General features: G+C 46.4%; 1 protein-coding gene across 1 annotated transcript in view; it reads right to left on the reverse strand.

Moving 5' to 3' along the window:
• STK11 (serine/threonine kinase 11) overlaps positions 1–18,792 on the reverse strand; it is a 75,174-nt gene extending 56,382 nt beyond the window's left edge. The window contains exon 1 of the mRNA XM_030540871.1: positions 17,129–18,792. Within this exon, the coding sequence (XP_030396731.1) occupies positions 17,129–17,418 (290 nt within the window). The 5' untranslated portion in view covers positions 17,419–18,792. The remainder of the gene's footprint in view (positions 1–17,128) is intronic.
• Between the last annotated feature and the right edge of the window lie 4,965 nt (positions 18,793–23,757).

Below are 23,757 nucleotides of genomic sequence, written 5' to 3' on the forward strand. Positions count from 1 at the left end.
TTAGACAAGTTGCTTGAATAGCTCCAACTAAGTCACAGAGACAATATGGCCCTCAAGCTGTAGACAGAAGTTGACAATACAGGGAATTTTCTTTAAGTAGTCTGCATTAACCTTTCCAAGTCTATACATGGTAATGGTAAAATGAGATAGCCCTTAGTCCTATTAAAAGTTTGGAAAGCAGCAAGTTAAGACTTCTCTGGACATTTAATTTCACTTGCTGTATGGGATATTGGGTAGAGTCAATAGACATTTAAAAAAGTCTCCACCAGGCAATGATTTAGAAATCGTAACTCAATCACCCCTTTCCCTCATTTAAGAGTCAAGCTCTTTCACCCCACTCCAATACTAGTATTCCCAATCAGTGTCCACTAACATGGCCTACAGCTAAATGACCCTGTGCTTTGACCCTGCCAAATGTCCCAATGAAGCAAGACTGGATCAATATTTGGATGAGGATAAACAAGAACAAAGAACAAACAGAGATTTACGGGAGGTGCTTAATAGCTGTCAACTCACTCTCAGCACTGAAGTACCCTGGCATGGTGGTCTGGGAGTGTGCACACAGGTGGGAAGGGACTCCATGCTACTTAGAGATACATCAACCAAAAATCTGCAGGCCCCTATGTCCAAAGTTAGGCACCCAAATCAAAATCTGGGAGCCTAAATAAGTGGCATTATTTTCAGTGGTAACTAGCACTCAACACCCAGGGATGATGAGGGTTTTGTGGGGGCCCTGGGCCAGAGCAAGTGGTGGTCCCACTCCCCAGCACTCCTGCTGGGTAAATGGGGTCAGGGCACAGGGGCTTGCTGGAGTGCCAGGCAGGCATAGCGGGACAAGCCCCCAATCTCCAGCCTCGCTCCCCAGCTGGAGTACCAGGCAGATGGAGCAGGTCGGGGCGTGGGGTCGCCCATTTTCCCAGGGCCTCCGGGCATGGATCTTGTTGGCTCAGTGGCTAATCCACCACTGTCAACACCACCTCCTTTTGGATAATACACAACACAGATCCTGATCACCCGTCACTGTAATCTGCAACCATACAGAGGTCTGTCTCTGTGGAGTCATTTGCAGACTCTGGGCCTAATATCTCAACAACGCACTTTTAAAATAAAGTAATAATACCACCACCACCACTCGCTAGCTCTTATAAAGCACTTTTCCTCACTACAGAATAAAGAAATTAGTCCTAGTGTACATTCTAACATTTCTAGTTACATCCTGCCTAAAATTCCCCAAGAGACTTTTGGATACAATATTCTTTATATCCCGTTCTGACTCCTGTGCTCTGTCAAACAGCTAATGGGTTCCGCCCCAGCGGTGACTGCACTTCATTAGCAGAGGATGCAATTCTATGTTTCTGTATCAGTCTGAATTAGTGCTTTGGGATCTTTTCAGAAAAGCAATAGAGTTAAAATTATGAACAGAAGTTTTCCTTTTCTTGACCAACCTAGCTGTAATGCAGCTCTTTCATTGACAGCACAACTCAGAATTCAACAAGTGGCTAATGGACAGTTACTATCCTGTAGGTTTAATTAATGGGCAACTGGTTTAAAACAAATACAAGGAAGTTCTTCTTCACACAGCGCACAGTCAACCCGTGGAACTCCTTGCCTGAGGAGGTTGTGAAGGCTAGGACAATAACAGGGTTTAAAAGAGAACTGGATAAATTCATGGAGGTTAAGTCCATTAATGGCTATTAGCCAGGATGGGTAAGGAATGGGGTCCCTATCCTCTGTTTGTCAACGGGTGGTGATGGATGGCAGGAGAGAGATCACTTGATCATTACCTGTTAGGTTCACTCCCTCTGGGGCACCTGGCATTGGCCACTGTCGGTAGACAGGATACTGGGGTGGATGGACCTTTGGTCTGACCCATTCTCATGTTCTTCTTATGACATTTGCCACAACTTTGGAAGCTGGCAGCCCAGGCCCCTAACACACATTTAATACAAAATGTTTTGTCAGGGTGTATTTAAGCCAGGTTCAGATTAGTATAAGTCCTCCTTTATGTATTTATGTAGCTTCCCTCCCTTCTAGAGTTCACAGTAGGTTTCTGATCTTGCTCCCCATTTCCTGGGCTCAGCAAAGACAGCCAGTTCCAGGACCAGGGGAAAAAGTGCCTTCCAGATCTCCCTATTAAGTTCTTCACAGCTAGTCTGGAGTGACGTAGCAAGTTAAATTGCAGAACAATGCCACGGTCTTCACGTGACAGCTTAGTGCAAACCTTTATTTTCTACAGCATCCATTAACTTGCCATGTTTATCACCTAGTTTTATTTCTTTATACTGTACAATGGCCAAAAGACTGCCTAACTTATATAAAGTTACAGCCATATAATAATAAAGATGATAAAGAATCAGGTTGTCAGTCACTAAGTAATCAATGTGTTAATGCTTAAAGTCAAGTTAAGACTAGTAGCTACTAATATTTCATAAAAAAAAATAGTAATCCAATGTATGTTACCTGCAACTGACAGGCTTTAGGGCTAGTCTACACTGGCAACATTAAACCACCCCCACGGGGGGTGTGGCTCCCAGCACTAGTGCACTGTCTACACTGGTGCTTTACAGCACTGAAACTTGCTGCGCTCAGGGGAGTGTTTTTTCACGCCCCTTGCAAGAAAGTTGCAGCGCTGTAAAGTGCCAGTGTAGACCAGCCCTTAGAAAGGAAACCTAAAGTACCCCATTCCCCTCTCTACTGCTATTCAGAGACAAAAATCTCAATGCTAATGCCCCAGAACAATCCTGAAAATCTCTCAAGGGTTCACAAGAACGGAGCTGCATGACATGCATGGAGATCTTCACATGGAAGTTGCTAAGAAAAGGAAGACTATTTTTTACCTTGAAAGGGTTATAGCACACAGTGCCTAGCAGACCTCAGATTCTCTCTTTCAGGCAAATATGTAAACATTGCAAGATGCCCGACTGATGCAAGCATGCAGAGAGGCAATGCATGGTGTCAGAGCCAGCTGCATTCCAGCCACCTAGGGATTGCTCACTGAGATCAAAAGCCAATATGAAAAAAAAAAAAAATCTTCTTCCATCAGATAAGACAGGTAATAGCACTGAAGACTCGAACTGTGCTTCGGATGCCTGCGCTGATCCAGAAAACAAAGCAGCAGAAAGGCATGAAGGCAGATATTGCCAAGGAAGTTTCAACAGCTCGGGGGGCAGACTTTCTTTGCTCATATTTAAACCCCAACTGCACAATACCCAAAAGGAGTCTAAGGCCATGTCTACATCTAAAATTTTGCAGCGCTGGTTGTTACAGCTGTATTAGTACAGCTGTATAGGGCCAGCGCTGCAGAGTGGCCACACTTACAGCAACCAGCGCTGCAAGTGGTGTTAGATGTGGCCACACTGCAGCGCTGTTGGGCGGCTTCAAGAGGGGTTCCGGGACGAGAGAGCAAACCGGGAAAGGAAACCAGCTTCCCCGCGGTTTGCTCTCTCGGTCCCGGAGCCAGCCAGCAAACCGCAGGGAAGGAGACCTGCTTGCTCAGGGTTCCGGGACCGAGAGAGCAAACCGGGAACGCCGCGGTTTGCTCTCTCGGTCCCGGAGCCAGCCAGCAAACCGCAGGGAAGGAGACCTGCTTGCTCGGGGTTCCGGGACCGAGAGAGCAAACCGGGAACGCCGCGGTTTGCTCTCTCGGTCCCGGAGCCAGCCAGCAAACCGCAGGGAAGGAGACCTGCTTGCTCGGGGTTCCGGGACCGAGAGAGCAAACCGGGAACGCCGCGGTTTGCTCTCTCGGTCCCGGAGCCAGCCAGCAAACCGCAGGGAAGGAGACCTGCTTGCTCGGGGTTCCGGGACCGAGAGAGCAAACCGGGAAAGGAAACCAGCTTCGCCGCGGTTTGCTCTCTCGGTCCCGGAGCCAGCCAGCAAACCGCAGGGAAGGAGACCTGCTTGCTCGGGGTTCCGGGACCAAGAGAGCAAACCGGGAACGCCGCGGTTTGCTCTCTCGGTCCCGGAGCCAGCCAGCAAACCGCAGGGAAGGAGACCTGCTTGCTCGGGGTTCCGGGACCGAGAGAGCAAACCGCGGCGAAGCTGGTTTCCTTTCCCGGTTTGCTCTCTCGGTCCCGGAACCCCGAGCAAGCAGGTCTCCTTCCCTGCGGTTTGCTGGCTGGCTCCGGGACCGAGAGAGCAAACCGCGGCGTTCCCGGTTTGCTCTCTCGGTCCCGGAACCCCGAGCAAGCAGGTCTCCTTCCCTGCGGTTTGCTGGCTGGCTCCGGGACCGAGAGAGCAAACCGCGGCGAAGCTGGTCTCCTTTCCCGGTTTGCTCTCTCGGTCCCGGAACCCCGAGCAAGCAGGTCTCCTTCCCTGCGGTTTGCTGGGTGGCTCCGGGACCGAGAGAGCAAACCGGGAAAGGAAACCAGCTTGATTACCAGAGGCTTCCTCCTTCCACGGAGGTCAAGAAAAGCGCTGGTAACTGTCTACATTGGATTACCAGCGCTGGATCACCAGCGCTGGATCCTCTACACCCGAGACAAAACGGGAGTACGGCCAGCGCTGCAAACAGGGAGTTGCAGCGCTGGTGGTGCCCTGCAGATGTGTACACCTTCAAAGTTGCAGCGCTGTAACTCCCTCACCAGCGCTGCAACTTTCTGATGTAGACAAGCCCTAACAGTGGCTCACTCCCCACCCCCCAAAGCACAACTGCACAGTGGAGGATCATATCTTAGGGCCCGTGCAGCTGCCGTGCAGACAAGCAGTGCAACAATGGAGGAGACTTGTCCTTGATGTCCTTCAGCACGATAAAGTAATCGCAGTGCAAACCCTGGGAGTCACATTCCGTTCGGGTTGATTACTAGTGATGTGTTAAGCAAGAACACAGGAAGGACAAGTGAGGGCACTGGTAGCCAGTAGTTACTTCGTTCCCTATACAGACCCCCTCAGTTACGAGTCATTAACCTCGGGCTAACGTGCAACACAAGTTAACGGTGATTTACAAAGACTGGTTTGTGTCTTTTTTTTTTTTTAAAGACACCAAGGCATCTTGCAAACAGAATATTTTGAAATAAGTCACTTCTACTCCAGAATAGTGTTCACATGGGGGAATTATACTGGAATAATTACAGTGCAATAGTTATTCAGCTACAGTGACACTAGTCAATTTCCCCATGCAGAAAAGCCTTAAGATTTTATCCTCTCTCACCTTCCAAACTTCTGTGCTTAGTTACAGTAAATGGGCCCTGTTTTTGGGACACAACACAACCAGACTATTGCTTGCTCCAAAGCCAGCTACAGAGAAAAGGCATCTCCAGAGCAACATTGTTTACTGTAGCTTTGTTGAAACTAGAAAAGTGAGTAATTTGTAAAAATCAAAATGTTGCAATGAGAACAGGAGTACTTGTGGCACCATAGAGACTAACAAATTTATTTGAGCATAGGCTTTCGTGGGCTATAGCCCACTTCTTCGGATGCATGGAATGGAACAGATATTGAGGAGATATGTATACACATACAGAGAGCATAAAAAGGTGGGAGTTGCCCTACCAACTCTAAGAGGCCAATTAAGTAAAGAAAAAAAGCTTTTGAAGTCATAATCAAGACAGTTTGATGATTATCACTTCAAAAGTTTTTTTCCCTTACTTAATTAGCCTCTTAGAGTTGGTAGGGCAACTCCCACCTTTTCATGCTCTCTGTATGTGTGTGTGTATATATATCTCCTCAATATCTGTTCCATTCCATGCATCCGAAGAAGTGGGCTATAGCCCACGAAAGCCTATGCTCATATAAATTTGTTAGTCTCTAAGGTGCCACAAGTACTCCTGGTTCCTTTTGCTGATACAGACTAACACGGCTGCCACTCTGAAACCTGTCAATGTTGCAATGGTTTCCTAATCATTTTCCAGTGTCAGAATTTGCCTGTATAAGCCTTGGGTAGGTTCCAGTGAAGAACAAAGAGGTGTACCAGGACTACTCGCAGAGAAGCGGGAACAAGTGAGCCTGAGTGTTACACTTCAGCTTTGGGGGTTGGATAGGAGAAAGAGCCCTGTTTTTGTTATCTGGGCAGTGTCTAGGCCAGGCTTGAGTTGATCAGAGCTGTAGGCCATGTCCCAACTCCAGTTCCTATGAGATTTAGCTTTGCTAAAACAGTATATCCAGTAACCAACTTTTTTAAATTGTGAGCACTGCCAAGAGCAAACCAAGGTCAAGTATCATAGGGCACGTCTTCAATGGGAGAAGAAGTCTGTTCTTGGGTTGATGTAAAGAACAAGGTAACACTTGCAAAAACTACAAACTGCCTTGGCTTCACTAGGTTTTTACCTCATGTTAGTTATCATGCATTAGCCAGCATGAGGAAAAATAAACCCCCATACCTTCATCCCCGTCCCCAGTGATGATGTACCCTTACTTGCAATAGTGATTTCACATTTTTGCTTCGATCTTAGGGTCTTATACTGCTGTCCATGACTGTAGTGTGAAAGCATCTTCCACATTAAAAAAAAAATCAGTAGCAACAGCCAAAGCCCTAGTGGACTTTCAGAGTCTCTCCTCACTTCTCCCATTTTCCTCCTTCTCACAGGGAGGCGGTGTCTGGTTAATGCTTGCAAAGCACAGATCTCCTCTGACAGAAGTCATTCAAAGGCCGGAAACAGTTTGTGATGGTTGTGGAAAGGCTATACAAAATACCTTCTGTACCCGTCCTGTAGCCTCTACCAAACTGTCGTATGTTTCTCCCCATCACCAGCCACCTGGAACTGTTAAAAATGTGGTTATATTTCAAGTGTCATGATTCTGAGGATGAGTATTGTAAGGTACCCAAGCAACCAACCTCAAAAGCCATAAGCTTCTGCCTGAATACTACACCTGCACTAAAATGTGTAACTCATCAAGAGCTTAGGCAGCCACTCTCACTCCTTACTTGCAATTAGCCAGCTAATAATTGCAATGACCCATCAACAGTGCAAATGAACCACTTAGACCTATTAATGACTCAGATGCTATTAAGGTACACCATAACTGCCCCTAACAGATTTTTCCAAAAAACCCTAAGAATCATAAGTGGAATCAGCTCTGCTTAAGCAGCCCTTCTTCTCAAAATCATGTATTTAACAGAGACATTTTCCTGCAATTCCAGGGCACTTATGGGAATTCCATCTGGGGCCCTCTGTTTTTTGCCACCACTACTTTAAAAAATATATAATATATTAAAAAAAACCCAAACAACTAACCCATGACCACAAGATAACAAGGTGAAGCTCAGAAGAGTCTGTTTAGTTTACATGTAGATAGATTTGAAAAGTGATTTAGCAGCTCTAATTATAGTCCTGACCAAAAGGCTGAAGTAGATTAAATTAGCATGGAAACTGCAGTCAGCATTAGTGTATGTCTAACAAGTTTCTTCATAATGAAGGGAGACAGGTTGAGAGCTTAGAATAAACAAGTGGAGAAGAGGGAGTGAAGCCACATTTAAAAGACTGCTTGCTGGGAAGGTTAGAGAAAACGATCAATATTGAAGAGGCTCTTAAATGCCTGACCCATGCGATTCATTCTCTCATACTTTCAAGTACTGCTACAAGTATTAAATAAGCCTGCTTCTATCAGATTAATAAATATGGTACATTCCTACGGTGCCTTGCAGCCTGAAGCACTCCATGAACTGCACAATAAGGGCATGCCCATACTGCATCTAGGAGAGACAGTCTCTTCTCGCTTGGGTCCACAGACTTGCATTGGACAGGCTCAAGCTAGTGCTCTAAAAATAGCTGTGGAGACACTGTGGGTCAGGTGGGGAAGCGGGGAGGGAGAGAGAGAAGGGGTGGACTTGAGAACCTGTGCTCCAGCCCAAGCAGCAACGTTTATGGAGCTATTTTCTTTTAAAAGTACTGAAATGCAGCCATCTCTGGAGTGGAGACCAATCAACCAGGCCACTTCCCAGAGGAACAGTTATTCTTAAATTTAGTTAGTGGTGTGATCCAAAGTAGTAAGAAGAGAAAATTGCCAGACTCTGATCAGCTCCAAATCCACTTCTGTTTCCAAACGTCATATGGGAGAAATGTCAGTAAGGCATCTGATCCATCCTAGCAATGCTTGCACACTTCATAGAAACAGCTAATGGCAATGGGAAAGAGCGTTAGGGAACTGCAAGATCTCTGTACCTGAAACTCCCACCAATGACAGGATGGGCCTAGCTCATTCTGCCCTGCCCAGGGCAGGGCAGCAGAGTTCCCTACTCTATGATCTCCTTGTGCTTTTACATTAGTTTTAAAGTTTCCAAGCTTCCCTTTCAGTTGCTCTGGCTCCATGTCTCCCTCATTTGCATGTTAAAATATACATATATTTTTAATGGTAGCAACTTATATGCATCACATAAGTTTTAAGTTGAGACCAGAGATCACCACCAATGTTATCTGAAGTATGTGCGTGTGGGGCGGGATTCCCCTCCTCTATGGATATTAACTAGGCCAATCTGACCTAGGCTTATGAAGAAGGGAGAGGGTGAATTTTTGCTTTTGGAATGAACCAGTGGCATATATTTTTTAAAAAAGGTATGAGGATATAACCAGACCATCTTAAGAAGAATTTACACACCCCTTTTCCTCCATCCCTGGACACCAATTAATGGGGCTGGGCATTGTTCAAATCATAATACAGAGGTCCCTTCAGTACGCATCTTTTTTGTCACTACTGCATGGGAACGGCAGTTTATGTCACAGAATTTCCTCTTTAGTGTCTGATTTCCTGAAACCGGTAGATTTGAGATAATTCCCTCAAGCTGTGAATCTGCTTTGTTGCTGAAGAAGTTACACATGCAATATCCTTATACCTAACAAGTTCATGTGGGGGTCATCTCTGCTTATTGTCACCATGACAAGGAAGGCTGCAAGAGTATGGGTTCATGCCAAAATCTAACCAGGGAAGGGAAAAGACACTGTCTCTTCTAAAGGTAAGATTTATGCTATCCCCAGCCAGACTTTAGACTTGCCCAAATGGATAAGAACACTGACCCATCTGTCCAGTATCATGCTTCCAGCTGTAGCAAGTACTTGATATTTCAGACAAAGGGAAAAAACCCAGTAATGCAACTAGCTAATTGTCTAATGTACATGATGGGAGAGAGAAGGGGCAAGGTGGTGGTGGAAAGGGCAAATTCCTTCCTGGCCCCATGCTAGTGAACAGCATAAATCTTTAAGCATGAGATGTTAAGGTTCACTCTACAGTTAATCACAAGCAGCTAATATGTTTTTAAACCCAAATATCCCTGACCACACTAAGAGCAAAAATCATGAGAACAGGAAAAGATTCTGATGTAAGCTAACAATAGTTATGATTCAAGGTTCTTTTGAAGTCCTCTTTGAAGTTTTATTTCAGCATTAACATTGGAATGAACATACACCTGCTAAAACACGGTAATCAAATATATGAAACATCTTTGCAGCCACAGTTTAGACTAGGCACCTGAGCCAAAGTCCAGTGGAGTCAACGGAAAGGCTTCCACTGAAGTCAATGGACTTTGGATCAGCCCCCGTAAGCATTACTGAGCATTGCCATGTCCTAGAGGAATAAAGAGCGAATCGCTCCATAGAGTTGCAAAACTGTCCTCAGAATCAGGAAAAAAAGAAAGAACCGCATTTAACCAGAAGTGTCTAGATGTAAACATATAGGAATCATTTCTTAAATTAAAGAGCAAAACAAGTAAAGAACCAAAACTAAATTTCTAACCTATTCTCCATTTTCCTTTACAGCTCTACCTTTATATTTTTTCTGGCTACTATTAAGTTTTTCTTGTCAGCTGAGTAAGAAATGGACTTTTAGCAAACATGAACAACCTTATGCAGAAGATGAGTGAAGAATCATACATGTTACAGATGCAAGAGACTTCTGATCAATACATCCATATTCCTGAAAATGCAGGTAAAATCCTGATAAGGTCTGTATTCAGACACTTCACTTGATCTTAGTCAGGCAATACTGAAGGGTCACAGCAGAGCTGCACACTGCAGAGCTTGGCAGACTGAGGGTCTATCTACGTTCTAAAATTGCATCGTGCTTGAACACTATTGTGAACAATCCACTTAGTGGTCAGCTCAGACCAGAACAAATCACTTTCAGCATAGCATTCTCTCTCGATCAGAAAGAAAAGTTGTTGAATGCAATACAACTTTTGTAATCTAGACCGTTCCAAAGAACACATTTCCACCAGATTTAGAATGGCTTTGCATGTGACTGTAGTGAGCCTCAGAAACTCAAATTCTCCATTTATCCAAGGAAGAAATACAGCTTGATGAGGGCAGTGCAAACTTTCTCACACTGCCAGCTGCATGCCTCAACCCGATCTCAAGGTGCGTCTGTGAATGAGAGGAGAGTTCAGACTCATTAATCCTTGGCTTCTCCCAAAAATCGCTAACAAGAGGAGTGGAGGAAACAATTAATAACAATTGTGGAGATAGCTGGTGAGACATGGGACGTTTGCCTTCTAGACAGCCATTTGGCCAGTGTTTACATCATAAACACATTTTTCCTCCTATTACAGGAGCTTCCAGACAAGATTCAATGTGACTAACCAGGCTGCACACCATCAGCAGAGCAGGATCAGTCAATTCACAAAAGCTGTTTTTTAAAAAGTCAGTTACCATCATACACAAGCAGTTACACCATAAAGGATTTCCCCTCCAACCAAAGCAAAGTGCATCTGCAGCAAACTGCTTTTACCTATACCCAGTGAAAACCTCAGCACTGAGAAAAGCTAAACCTTGCAGATATTGACATTAGCCCCCCTTTTTGGTTGCTGCTTTTCCAAACCCCCAAGTCATCACTGGGAGCTCTCTCCTACTGCAGCTCACTACCCTTTGCTTTATTGAGTTTCTGACCATTTTTTATGCTTCTAACATTTGGATAGGACCAATCCAAAGGCAAGATCGTTCAGTATACAAGGAGCCCACGCTTGCGGACAACTGCAGGAATATTACTGCCTGTGACAGTGGGGGCTCAGAGCCCTGCAGAAAGAGAAGTCCCCATCCTTCAGGAAGTGCACATCAGAGCCTGCTCGATGACCAGTTTGAAGCTGCAGAGACCTCAGAAGCAGCTGTCAGCCTTCTAGGCCCCGGGCCACACTGCAGTACAACTGCTATTCTTTCTTCCTCCCAAAATGAATCAGAAGAGGCAGCTCAGGAACAACACTGCTGACCTAGGAAACTTTGCTCTGGTTGAATAGGTTTGCCTGATTAGCCCCCTTTTGGAGATGGGAACCCTTATCACACAGGTTCTCATGAGAGAGAGGGGATAGGACAGGCTCTATTAATATAAACAGATTTAGCACAGGGGGATACTGTTTTGTATTGCACGGTCAATATGGTCTTTCCAAGCTTTAGTCCCTCACATGCTCCCTCTCCCCCAGCGGCCCAGGCCACGTTGTTAGTATAGCGCCATTGCCACCATCTCCACCCTCAACTGGGATATCAAGAACTACTCAAGGCTGTTTCTGTGCCTCTGTACCGAGCTGTATTTGGAGGCCTCTGAGGGATTAACACTGAAATACAGGTACAAAGTGTTCTAACAGCCACTGCCAAACACAGCGACCTGATCCCGACAGCTCCTCATCTTCCCAGAAGTTTAAAGCACCAGAAACGCACTAGGACAAACGCCTGCACAAACAGATCAGCTATTCAGAGCTCGACAGATTTCTCCCAGCTCTAACTTCTGTCTGCATCTCTGAGAGGAATCCTAGAGAAGGGTTAAGACAGTGGGATTCTTTTTCCTTACTAGCTGCAGGCATTGATAACACTGACAGAGGGTGTGGGGTGTAAGTGTCTGATGTTACAAACATGCTCATGGAGCTACCACCCCCATGAGTTCTTCTACAGACACACTAGCTAGAGGTTCCTGCTACTTCACAGCTGAATCCAGGCATCTGGCTTCACATAGGTTGACAGAGTAACACATGCAGGTCAGGCACAAAAGCCTTTTCTTACTTACCTAAAGAACGAAACTTGCAATTTGATGGTGCATTACAAGCCAGCTTTAGACAGCCACTAAGTGCAAAATGCATGACCTACTGCAGGACGCTAACAGGTGTTATAGGCTGCGGCCCACAAGACAGGGTTGACAGGCTCTTGATTTGTCAATCAAAGCAGCAAGTGGTCACATCGCTTGCTGACCTACCCATTTCAAACCCCGAGGGGTTTGTAACGAGCAAGGTATTCAAACCAGAATGTGATTGCTGAGAATGGTAAGTACTGTACAGGACGCCTGGGACATGCACAGAAAGTCCCAAGCACTTAATTAAGTGAGAGACTATTAACATTTAGTTTTATTAAACTTGCGCTGCTGAAGACAAATAAGAGTCCGGTTTTCTTTCACCTATTTTAGCATCCCTCCTAAGCTCACTTTTTCTATTAGCTGGGGTAGCAGCTAACCACAACACTGTCTGGCAGAAGAGGCCACACCAAACCTTTCCCCACACAATATGGGATGCCCACCATTACCCAGAGAGACAACCATTACATACAGAGGAGTTGAGACCCTCAAGATCCCCACCAGGATTTATAGGAACCTTAAAAGATCATTTGCCATGAGCAGAATGATAAACAAGAGCAGGGGAAGGGCAAATTGCTCACAAGACTCAAATCAACATTTGAGGTCACAACTTCCGGGCCCATGAAGCTCCTGTGGTAGGAGACAAAATTAAGAGTTATTCTTGCCACAGAGATGAATCAGGAACATGTATTAACCATGCTACAGCCTTGGACATTAGCCAGGAACCATGAAAAAAACAAAACAGAGTGTAGACAGGATTAAACTGTGTGTTAACAGTCATGGACTCACATGTTGTAACCAGGTTCCTCTGCATCATTGTTTTATGATGGGATTTCAGAAATGGCTCTAACTTTACCCCAACTGCAGCCATGCTAGGGCACCAGGTGACAATATAATTGTGCCCAACTATAACAACATGGTTTGATTAGAAGTATCATGGCTCCAACCAATATTAGAGAACAGTGCTACGGCTAGCAAGAAATCAGGGCTGGAGCATGGTCATTAGCATGGTTGGCTTACTCTTCACTGAGGGCAGTGCCTATATTGCAACTTGGTGCCCAGAGAGCATATGTAGGACAGATGGGCCTCTTAAGACTCAAACAAGTGAGGGTCTCTTAGCCCTGACAAGTCAACCTTACTGCAGGAGTGTTCTGTACAGGATCCCCAGACACCATGCCAAGGCACTTTCACCCTCACTCGCAACATCATACATTTAGAGTCCTTGGTCTAGCTGGAGCAAAGACCAATAATTGTGCCATCATACAGTGATTCTGTGCTGGGGCCAAACACTCAGCAGAGATTCCACTGGGAGCACCACACTCATTGACACTTCACCTCCAGTAAACACAAGAATGTATGAACAAATGCAAGGTTTCTACAGTTCTAAATCTCCAACTTACTGTTTGCGTCACTCAGCTATTACTTTGCCATCCAAACTCAGCTACGCTTAAATTTGAAAGCCAAGTTGCAAAGGGCCATATTATCTGCTAAATGCAATACATCCGTGTCAACCCTTATCTTGCTTGAAGGAGCCGTCTGTCTGCATGCACCACTGGGAGCATAGAAAGGGAGAGAGTAGTGTGTGGTGGTCTGGTCCTGATGGCAGAGGAAGAGAGAGATTTTGCTCTCAAATGGCATTAGCTAACAACCAGGATACTTTAAGGTTAGATAACTAAAGTCACAGCCAGATCAAATTTTTGCCCAGCAGCAGAATGCCCTATGGTTAAAGAGACAAATCAGGAACCTCACCATGTACATTCGCAATAAGATCTGCAAGCCATTCACAACCCTTTGACACCTCCTCTCCAAAATAGAAAGCAGTGTTGTAGGGGTGAGGTTGGAAATACAATCCCTGCACTCTATGAACAGCGCATGTCTCTCATTATGACAAACACAAGAGAAATCTCAAGGCAAGTTAATTTTAGACACCCCCCCCCCAAGGATTAACAAGTCATATCTCCTTGATCTTATGGGGTCACACACTACAGCCGCCTTTGACAACCGGTGTTTAAGGACTATTTCTGATATTCTTTGACATTTTGGGAATCTGATCCACTATGCAGAGAGAGGCAGTGCTCTCCACTGGGATCGGTTAATTACAAAAAAAGTTGTAAGGAATTTTAAGTATTAACTTTTTAATGACTGCTGTGCTGGTGAATGGTGTTAGATCAACATTTATCCCCACGGCAGGTAGAGTACAAGAGAGAGCACGCCAAGCCTCCCTTCCCCCCAGTTATGTGCCTCAACCTCATCTGGAGGGTGCCATATCTCTAGGGAGAAGGGAGTTCAGTCCCTGTAGCCCATTCTATCTTGGGCCTCTCTGGTGAGGCCAAAGAGATCAGCTAATGCTAGTCACAGACGTGACTTTTGTGATGTGGACACCTGCCCAATGGGAATTAGGCCAAGACCAAACTTAGGTCAAATCGGCCACTGCGCAGCGATCAGGCAGCAGAAAGTTTCAGGACATACCAAAATGAACCACATGCAAACTGCTAATCAGGAGGTTAGAGGCTCTGTATCCTAGGTTAACTGCTCAAAGTGATTCAGTCCTTTTTAAGCATTGTTGGCACATATCCAAAGGGACAATTACCCTTCAACTCAGAGCAACAAGGGGGAAGTCTGACTATTAGCTATGGGCTGAATCACAAAGGGCCTGCAGAGCAAACTGCACGTATGCCAACAACACTGGGCCAATCGTGTTTCACTGAAGTAAACTGTGCAGGATTAGGAGTAGGCCCTAATATCTTTGAAGTTACAACTCACACCGTAGATAGCACACTCATTCATTCTGATAATCTTAGAGTAAGGAAGCTGAATCTTGTCAGGTTGTGTCAGAGATTAGTTTTAGTTCAGAATGGGTATTAGTCCACTTTCCATAACATGTGAACAGCTCACTGGGGTAATGAGTTTAAATCACATTTAAGAAAGACTGCTCAAATATGACTGCAGCAGACTGAAGTTTTAATGGAGTTCGGCTGGACAGCATGACTGGGACCAAGCCACATTAGAACAGCGTTCAGATGCAGTGCTATCTGGGGTTAGGTCACTACTGGGATTTGGTCCCCATCCATGATGCTCAGCCAGACCATTCCATATCTCTGTATGCTGCCACAACAAGCCTTGGGCACAAAGTTTAAATTGGTGGAGACTTATCACTTATATTGCAGTAGTGCCTAAGTGCTTCTACTAGGGCAGGGTCCCATGGAAAGCTATGACACTGACTCAAAGTTTGATCTAAAAGACAAGATGCAACAAGCAGATGAAACAAATGAATGGAGGAGGGAAGAAAAGGTGATAAACACAGGCCATTTTAGTACAGTTAGAGCTAAAATAGACTCTTGCTAGAAGACTGAAGTGAAAACCTGACTCCGATAGAGTGCTTTGGAACTATGGCTAGTAATAGCCAGCTGCAACTGAATAGACAGCCCATGCTGGTCTCAGAAATTAAAATATCTCTGGCTAGACTGCTCTGATAACTAAACAAGCTAGATGAAACAGAACAAAAACATTCACAGAGAAGCTAAAAACAGTAAACAGGACACAGGAGATTTCTACATCGAAGTTCCTTTCAGAACAAGACCTCTTCCATAGTCCATCCTCCCCTCTCTGCCCATTAAGCTGATAGGTTAGTTAAGGGAATTCTTACGAACTTAGAGGGAGGAGCTTCTAAAATAAGTTTTAATTAAGGAGAAGGCAGCCTTTCTGATCTTTTGGAGACATTCTTGATGTAACAGTAGAACTTGGGGCGGGGGGTGGGGGGAAGAGAGAAGGGGACAAAGTGACACATGCCTCTTGGTGGGGGGACGGGACAAGAAACACACTGCATGAAACATTTTATTACACATTAACCAGCAGTTTACTTTTATAATGAACTGGACCCAGCACAGCAAAGTCCCCTGTTTGATTTCATTATTATGCTGTAGCTGAGCCAGTTCACTCTGTACTCTCAAGGTTAGAAGGTAAATCTGGAGAGCTAATCAACAGAAGGCCCAATACACGATGAAGCCTCATCCAGCTAATCTTAAAAAAAAACACAACACAACACAAACACACATCCCTCCAAACCAAAACATGAAGAGTTCACTAGGTCAGGGCTCTGCACGCAGCATGCAGCCACTGCAGAAACATCACAAGAGACTTCTAAAACATCTTGCAAGTGTTCCTCCTGCTTCAAGACAAGCTGCTGCAATTAATTAATTCTTTTTGGCAGCAGAAGAGTCCTGGTTACTCCAGACAAACAATCATATCTTGCCTGGCTATACTGAGCAGGTTGTTGCAGAAAATGCAATGGTCTCTGAAGGGTCATTGCACATTAAGTATAACATCAAGAAATGGTAAGAAAAATGAAGAATGCTTGCTAACGAAACAGAACAGGTTTATCCCTACAACATACTTTAACTACTTTGCTGGACTGAGCTGTTTGTGCACAAACATCTACAAACACAACTTTGCTCTTGCTTAAAGTGCTTTAACTATAAATTTTGAGTGATATTAAAAAAAGGTGGGCAAGTATCATCCCATTTTACAGATCAGAAACGGACTGAGACAGAGAGAGAAGCGGCTTCCCAAGGTCAGACTTATCAATATTAGATCCAGGACTAGACCCAGGTCTCCTGATGCACACTAGGTTCAAATGCACTGGATCATGCTGTCACCTATGTAACAGGTACTTAGAATACACGGTCCCTAGGGCACAGGCTATTAAGAGCAACATACACTGATAATACTGCATAAGTACATGACTATGCAGAGTCTGTTTTAATTATACAACCTTGGTCAGATCAAGTGAGCACAAAGCAATTAGCCATGTGCCTCTTTTGTATAAGACTTTAGAAACTGAGGTTCTTTCTGCTCTGTGACATTAGGGAACCCCTAATGTGCCAATTTTCACACAAGTAGAAACATTTCCTCCACCATGTCTCTAAGATGAATTTTTCTTTCCCTGTTCCCCACTGTTGAGTGGTTCTCAAATACCACACTTCACCCCAGAGTTGGTTGCATTTCAAGGGGAAGCAACTCTCGCATGTATATAGTTCATAAATCTCTTTCCAAACATAAGATGACACACAGTGTTGTACAAAATACAGAACGCCAGCTGGAAAATACTGACCAAAGTTTACCTTTTGATTATTAGCTACAGGAATCTCGTACTCACTTTTTAACATTTGCCTCCCCATTGGGGATCCTGCGGAGTTTCTTCTTCTTCAGGATTTTGACAGCTCTCCTACAGAGGGTTTCAGAGTCCAACATCTCCTTGACTTTGCCATAAGACCCTTCTCCAAGTAAGTCCCCCATCAGGTATTTGCCAATGAGCTTGGCTCTTTTGCGCCGTGGCTGGTAGATGACTTCCGTGGAGTCAATGCGATGGATGAACGTGTCCATCCCCACAGACATCAGTTCACTCTCTGCAAACATACTCAACTCCTGCGGCTCCTGCACATCCATCCTGGATTAAGTTCCTTAACCTGTTTTCCTTAAGTGCTCAAGGTTTTAATCCTGTTTTTTAGTTTCCAACGCTCCCTTTTACTCCTTCTTGAAATAAAAGTTATCCAGAAGATTGTACGAACGTTAATTTAAAAAAAACACTATGAGCTGCTTCCAGTCAAGGAGGGGCCTACAAATTCCAGTGCCTGGTTCCAACAACTCAATGTCTCGTTAATAAAAACAAAAAAGTCTCACCAGGTACTCTCTCAGTTTGGGATTTGTCTTATTTTTGACCTGATCCCACCACTTGTGTTCTTTCAGGTCAGCTTGCTCTCGCCTGACCTTCTACTGGGTTGCAAATTGGTTCTTAAGTGCTAGGTCATCCTCTAGGACTTTAGAACCACAAATAAACAAAAGGATGGTCAAGTCTCTTTCATGACTTTCCATTACTAGCAGATCATGGTTCCCAATTCCAAACTGCGAATTGCAGGGTCATTTACTCGCCCCTGCCACCCTCACCTCCCAGGCATAAGCTTGGATGATCTTCTCAGCTGTTGGGTAGCTGGAATGAAGTTTCTTGGAAGGCGTTTTAAACACTTATTCAAATTTCTTCTCCTTCCCCCCCATGAAAGTTTGAGGCCTTGTGCGCCTATCAAAATCTCCTAGGGGCATCCTTCACCCACTTGGATTGTGCCTGACACATGATGTGTCACCACCACTGGTCCAGGTGTCAGGTAGGCAGACAACACAAATCCTACTAAAACTTCACCCAGCCCATCCACCCCCCCTTAAAGTGTGATAGGAGGAGCGGGCTCTTTCCCCCTTACAAGACCCCGAAACACACCCTTAGTGAGAGGTCACTCAGGAAATGCTAATGCTACTGAGGCTTTTCTTCCCATTTACAACCCCCCAAGCCTCCCCACAGGTGTCAATCAGGAAGAACTAATCCACCTAATTTCTTTCCCATCCCCCGCACTATCACCACACAGAAAACACTCCCTCCCCCCCCCCAAAAAAAGGGGCAAAAAATGAACTCCCCCAGTACACCCAAGCCAACAGGAGTCAAAGAGAGCTGACCTCCCCCAGCCAACCCCAAGAGGAAGCTGGCCCTTACCCCTCCCTAAGGCACCCAGCCTCTCGCCGTCCCAGGGGATCGGGCGGGGGGACCCTCCCCCGGCAGGAGATCAGTTAAAGGGGGAGCTGGCCCAACGCTGACCCAGAGGTCGCAGGGAAGCTGCGATCACTTGTTCTGTCCCTCAGCGGCCTCCCCTGACAGGGGGCCCGGCTCCCCCTGCCCAAGCCGGAGCTCTGCCGGGGGGGCCCGATCCCCCTGCACGGCCCAAGGGGACCCCCCTCAGGGGGCACCCCGCAGCCGCCTCTCCCCCCCGCCCTGTCCCTGTTGAGGGGCCCCGCTCTCCCCGCCCCCTCCTCACTTCCGAGCGTTCCGGGCCGCCTCGCCCCCGCCTCCTCCAGCCGCCGCAGCTAACATGCCGCCGCCATTTTGCTTACCTCCCTCCCCCCCTCTAGCTCCCGTCCCGCTGCCTCCCCTCCCCGCTCCAGGGCCCCACGCCTCCCTAGCGACCGACGTGCCCGCTCATTGGCTACGGCCTCAGCCCCGCCTCCGCTCTCCCCTCCTCTGATTGGCCAGTGCGGGTAAACCGGGTTTCCTTGCTTCCGATTGGATCGTTTCATTTAGCGTTCGCTCCCCACCCCGCCTCCGGCTGCAGCGGAGGGTTTTAATAGGCTGGGAGAGGCCTTCACTCATACCTGTGGGGCGGGGTCGTGTGGTGGCCCTGTGAAATGACAGAGCGCAGAGGGTAAGGGTCAGAGGGCAAAGGGCAGAGGGCAAAGGGGAGAAGGATGTGGGTATTATCTAGGGAGAAAGCTGGGCTGTTCTCCCCAGGGGGCTGCCTGTAGGCGGCTGGGCTGGGCTGGGCTGGGCTGGGCTTTGCCAGATCCCTGGCCTTGGGCCACTGGCCCTTCCCATCCCGCCTCACACAGGCCTGCCCCATAGCCAGCCACCTTGCCTGGTCAGCTCCAGGGGCAGGGGCAGAACCCGAGCAGGGCCAAGATGGTGCTGGCAGGCAGAGGGAAGCACGTGGAAGCATTTGCGGCCTCTGAAGATGCACACCCTCCGTTGGGAAACTCAGCACCTGGGCTAGGCGCGCTGCTGGATGCCCCGCTGTCCTATCGCGTAGCAGCATCTGCACATAACACTTCCTACCATCTGCAGTTGGCCAGCCTGGTGGATGATGGCCAGGCCTCTGGTATCCCACCTACCTCTGTCTGGACTATAGCAATGCAATACTTGGCGTGAAGCCATCAGCCCTTAGGAACTGCTGGTTAGTGCAAAACACTGCAGCACATCTGATCAACATGGGCTACTGCAAGCACCTCAGACTTGTTCTCTGCTTTCTTTGCTAGCTTCTTATAGAATATCAAGTGAGCTTCAAGGCACTCCATGGTCTGGGCACAGGGTAGCTAAAAGGGCCTAAAGCTCTGGAGTGAAAACCATGGTAACACCTCCGCTCCTGTGGCACAATGGAACTTTCCACAATAAGGGTAAAGCATGTCTGTGCAGGAGACAGAGCTTTCTCAGGGCCCAATCCAAGACTAAATTGTAGAACAAATTCCACCAGGAATTAATAATCATCACAAACATCACCACCTTCTGTTCCAAGTGTAGAGTGCACTTGTCCAATCTGCCTTCTTTAACACAAACTAAGAGCAGAGTGTATGTTAAAAAAATATCAGAACCCTACCAAAACAAAACCCTGGATTGCACACACAGTTATCTCCATGAGAAAAGAGCAAGAACAACTCACCTGTCAGATATTAGTCATACCACTTAATGCATGACTAAAAAGTGCTCAGGTACTAGGGTGAAGAAGGTGGTATGAGAACCTATGTAGAATAGATAGCCTCTCTAAGGGTATTCCTGTGGACTGCCTAAGGCACTTGGATATGTGCCTCCATGTTGATGATTTGGCAGGAGTCTGGAAGCCAACCTCAGCTTTGATACAGAGGGGACAACAGGTCTCAGCATGAAATGTATCATCTGCACAGAACAAGATACAGAGTTACCAACTCTTGGCATTTGGGTGTTTTTCTCAAAGCCCCTGCTCCTGGAGTCTTGTGATTACATGAGAATCTCAGTTTTCCTTTTTAAAAAGTAAGTTTGTAGCCAGAAAAAGTCTGACAACATGACTTCTAAAGGCTACGACACCAGAGGAAAAATAACAAGAACCCCACTATTGTTAATTTTAAAAGTCTCTATTTTTCAGGCCTAGCTGATGATTTTTGAACACTTGGGATTGCAATACTGAAGATATAGCCCTTCTTGCTGGGATCTGCATTGCCTCCATGCTATAGATGAACATCGTTCTCTTCTTATCCTGACTACTCTCCTGTGACTCCATCCTCTATGGTCTCCCTGAGTCCTAGCTTCCCAGGCTATGCAGGATGCTACATCTTACCTTCTTGGATGCACCAAGAACAATAATTCCATCATCCTCAAACTCAAGCCAACTCCACTGGGATCACTGCAGCACTTAGTGCCTTGTTTTTAAAACCCTCCACAGAGTTGCTCCAGCCAACCCTACAAAGGTTGTGTCTCTATATTTCCTCCTCTTTTCCTGCTGGCTGGCTAAGATTGATCTCATCTGTACCTCCAAACAATCTGGCCACTGTTGGTGTGAGAGCCTTCTCTGCATATCTCACCATCTGACACACCCCATATGCTGTTGCAGTAATTATGCATATGAACATAAGTGCACAATGGAACACACTTGTAAGGCACTTTCTTTTTTAAATGTTGTCCTATAAACATCCTAAAATGTCTTTGGGACCAATGTGATAATATCAAGGTACAGTGTGTAAATAGGATGGCCAGCCAGCCAGCCAGCAAGTCTTTCAGTAGCACAGTCAGTGTTGGTACTCTCAGGCTAGGGCTGAAAGCCTTGTGTCATTCAGCTCAGGGAAAGCTTTGTTTAAGTAACGTCTAAAGGCCTGATTCTGCTCTCATGCTGCTGTAGGTTAGGAGTAACTCCACTGAAGTCAGTAGAATTACATTGGCATGACAGGGGAATCAGGCCCTTAGGATGCAGCCAATAAAATGCATTGTGCTGCTGGCATTTTTGTCCTTTATCATGTGCCTGATTTACATATGTAATTAAAATAATGGCCTGGCACTGTAGCCTAGAATCCCTCCATGGACAACCTAGGGACTTCCACTCTTCTGACTGCTGTGCTCTGGCTCAGTGGTCTGTAGATTGGTCTATGTCCTGCCAAGAGGGAGAGCCAGGCACTCTGGCTTCATGAGCTACAAGAAGGTGGGGAGAGCAAGAGTGCTGGTACTGAGTCATCCAGGAAGGAAGAGTGCTTCGCGTTGCTCAGGAAACATCACTTGCTGGCTGCTCAGGAGCAGGATGAGTTCCTCCAGTGCTCCCAGGTGAGGGACAGGTATGCTGAGGTGAGGGTTTTATACAGGCAGCAGGAGGGCAGACGAAGATCATCTTCAGGCAGGGCAACTTTGACCCAGACCCCAGATTTCATAGTGCGAACAGCACCTCAACCTCCATGGAGTCCATCCATACATCCTCTAGCTACCAGGCACTCAAATAAGAATATCTGACCAGGCAAGTACAGAGTCGGGCTGAGAGAAGAAAAAAGTTGAATGGCTCTCCTCATATTCTTTCTCCCACTGATAAACCCCTCTAATCCTTTTCCTTTGACAAGCCCTCTTTTAGCCCCTCCCTGGTGAAGAGGGATCTCACCTCCCTCCTCCCCACCCGAACAGCCAAAACCATCCTAACTGCCCTCCCCAAGGTACCCCTGGCCCTCTCTTTACTTTGCCTGTGGTCATTGACAGTATTACGCACACAAAAATACCCTCTCCTGGCAGACGTTGCATGTCACTGCTCAGGAGCAGTTGGCATCAGCCACGTGAGTCCCAGCTAGAAGGACCGTTAGCATGCCCCGATGTGGTAGTTTCCTTGTTCAGCACCAGTTGGTACTTCTCAGCACTGGTTTATTGCCTGGACCACTTCCCTTCCCTTCCCTTCCTTCCTGAGGCATTGTACTGGTTGGTCCTCGGCCCAGCCGCCTGCAGGGAAGCTGCCCTCCAAGGTGTGGGGTCCAGCTCTTCCAACACCCTAGAAGGGAAAAGCAGGTGAGAAGGCTGCTCCCCCAACCCCACCCGTTAGGAATGGCTAGCGACATGGCACTGCCTGTTTTAAGCATGATGCAAACTCCCTCAAGTCCAACTGCATCTTCCCCAGGAACCTGTTCTGCTGAGCTGTACGTTTGGTACTAAATTTAACCTGTGTAAAACCTCAGCAATGCATGCAGGGGATCTGGTTACAGCAGCTCACTGAAGGAGGATACACTTTCCCTCCTCTCCTTTCTAATTTCTGGCCTGTCCTCTTCTTTCTGCTATTCAACCAGATTGATCCTTCTTTTCCATCTCTCCCTGCTTCACTTCACACCTCCGCCCATTCCCTGTACTCTGCTATCTCTACTCTCTGCCAAATACTCCTGATGTGGCTGCTTCAGTTCCAGCTCACTCAGCCTAGTATTTTGCTCAGGGCACTGTCTTTTCACGGCATCTAACTGTCTCCATTCCCCCTTTGGGATAATCTTGGATGGTGAATAATTAAAGTATAATAATAATAATGACAACAGCTCAACACCTTTCGACACAATGCCTTCCACAGATTACATGCATGCAGGGAATGCTTCATCAGCATCTGAAATGCAGCCACATTTGCGGTAGAAGGCAGCAGCTTGTTAACAGCATACAATGCTGCACAACAGGAAGTGAAGAAGAATTCTATATCTGATTTTAAATGCAAATGGGGAAGGATTTAGGTCAGCAGAAGTTAGTTACCTAAGCTGGAAACTGCCCTGGGACACGAGAGCTCATGAATCATAATCCTACAGTTCCCAAAAGCTTCTGGTGATCTTTATTACCTTCACATGCTTGGGACCTTGGTTTTAAATTTCATTCAAAACCATGCGCCTCCTAGCCCTGTACAGTAGCATTGATTCAGCACAGGCAGCGGAAAGAGCATCCCAGGCTGCATCCCCCACACCACTTCCTACAGCACCTTCTTTAATTAGTGGAGGTCTACTGTCCTGGCCTGACCCTTCTCAGCATGGGAGAGCTGTAGTGATCCCAAGACATGGTGTTACCTCTGCTGGCTCTGGTGGGTGGGCTAGTTTTGTTAGGAAAGTTTGAGGGTCATGGGGCAGCACAAAGAGCCAGCCAACTTGCATGATTTTTACCATGAATCACGCTTTTGGGGGGTTTTTCTTAAAGCCGCTAGCTGATGGAATTGGGTGATCTTAAGAGCTCTCAGT

The sequence above is a fragment of the Gopherus evgoodei genome, chromosome 22, assembly GCF_007399415.2.
Source record: "Gopherus evgoodei ecotype Sinaloan lineage chromosome 22, rGopEvg1_v1.p, whole genome shotgun sequence".
NCBI classification, from domain to species: Eukaryota; Metazoa; Chordata; order Testudines; family Testudinidae; genus Gopherus; species Gopherus evgoodei.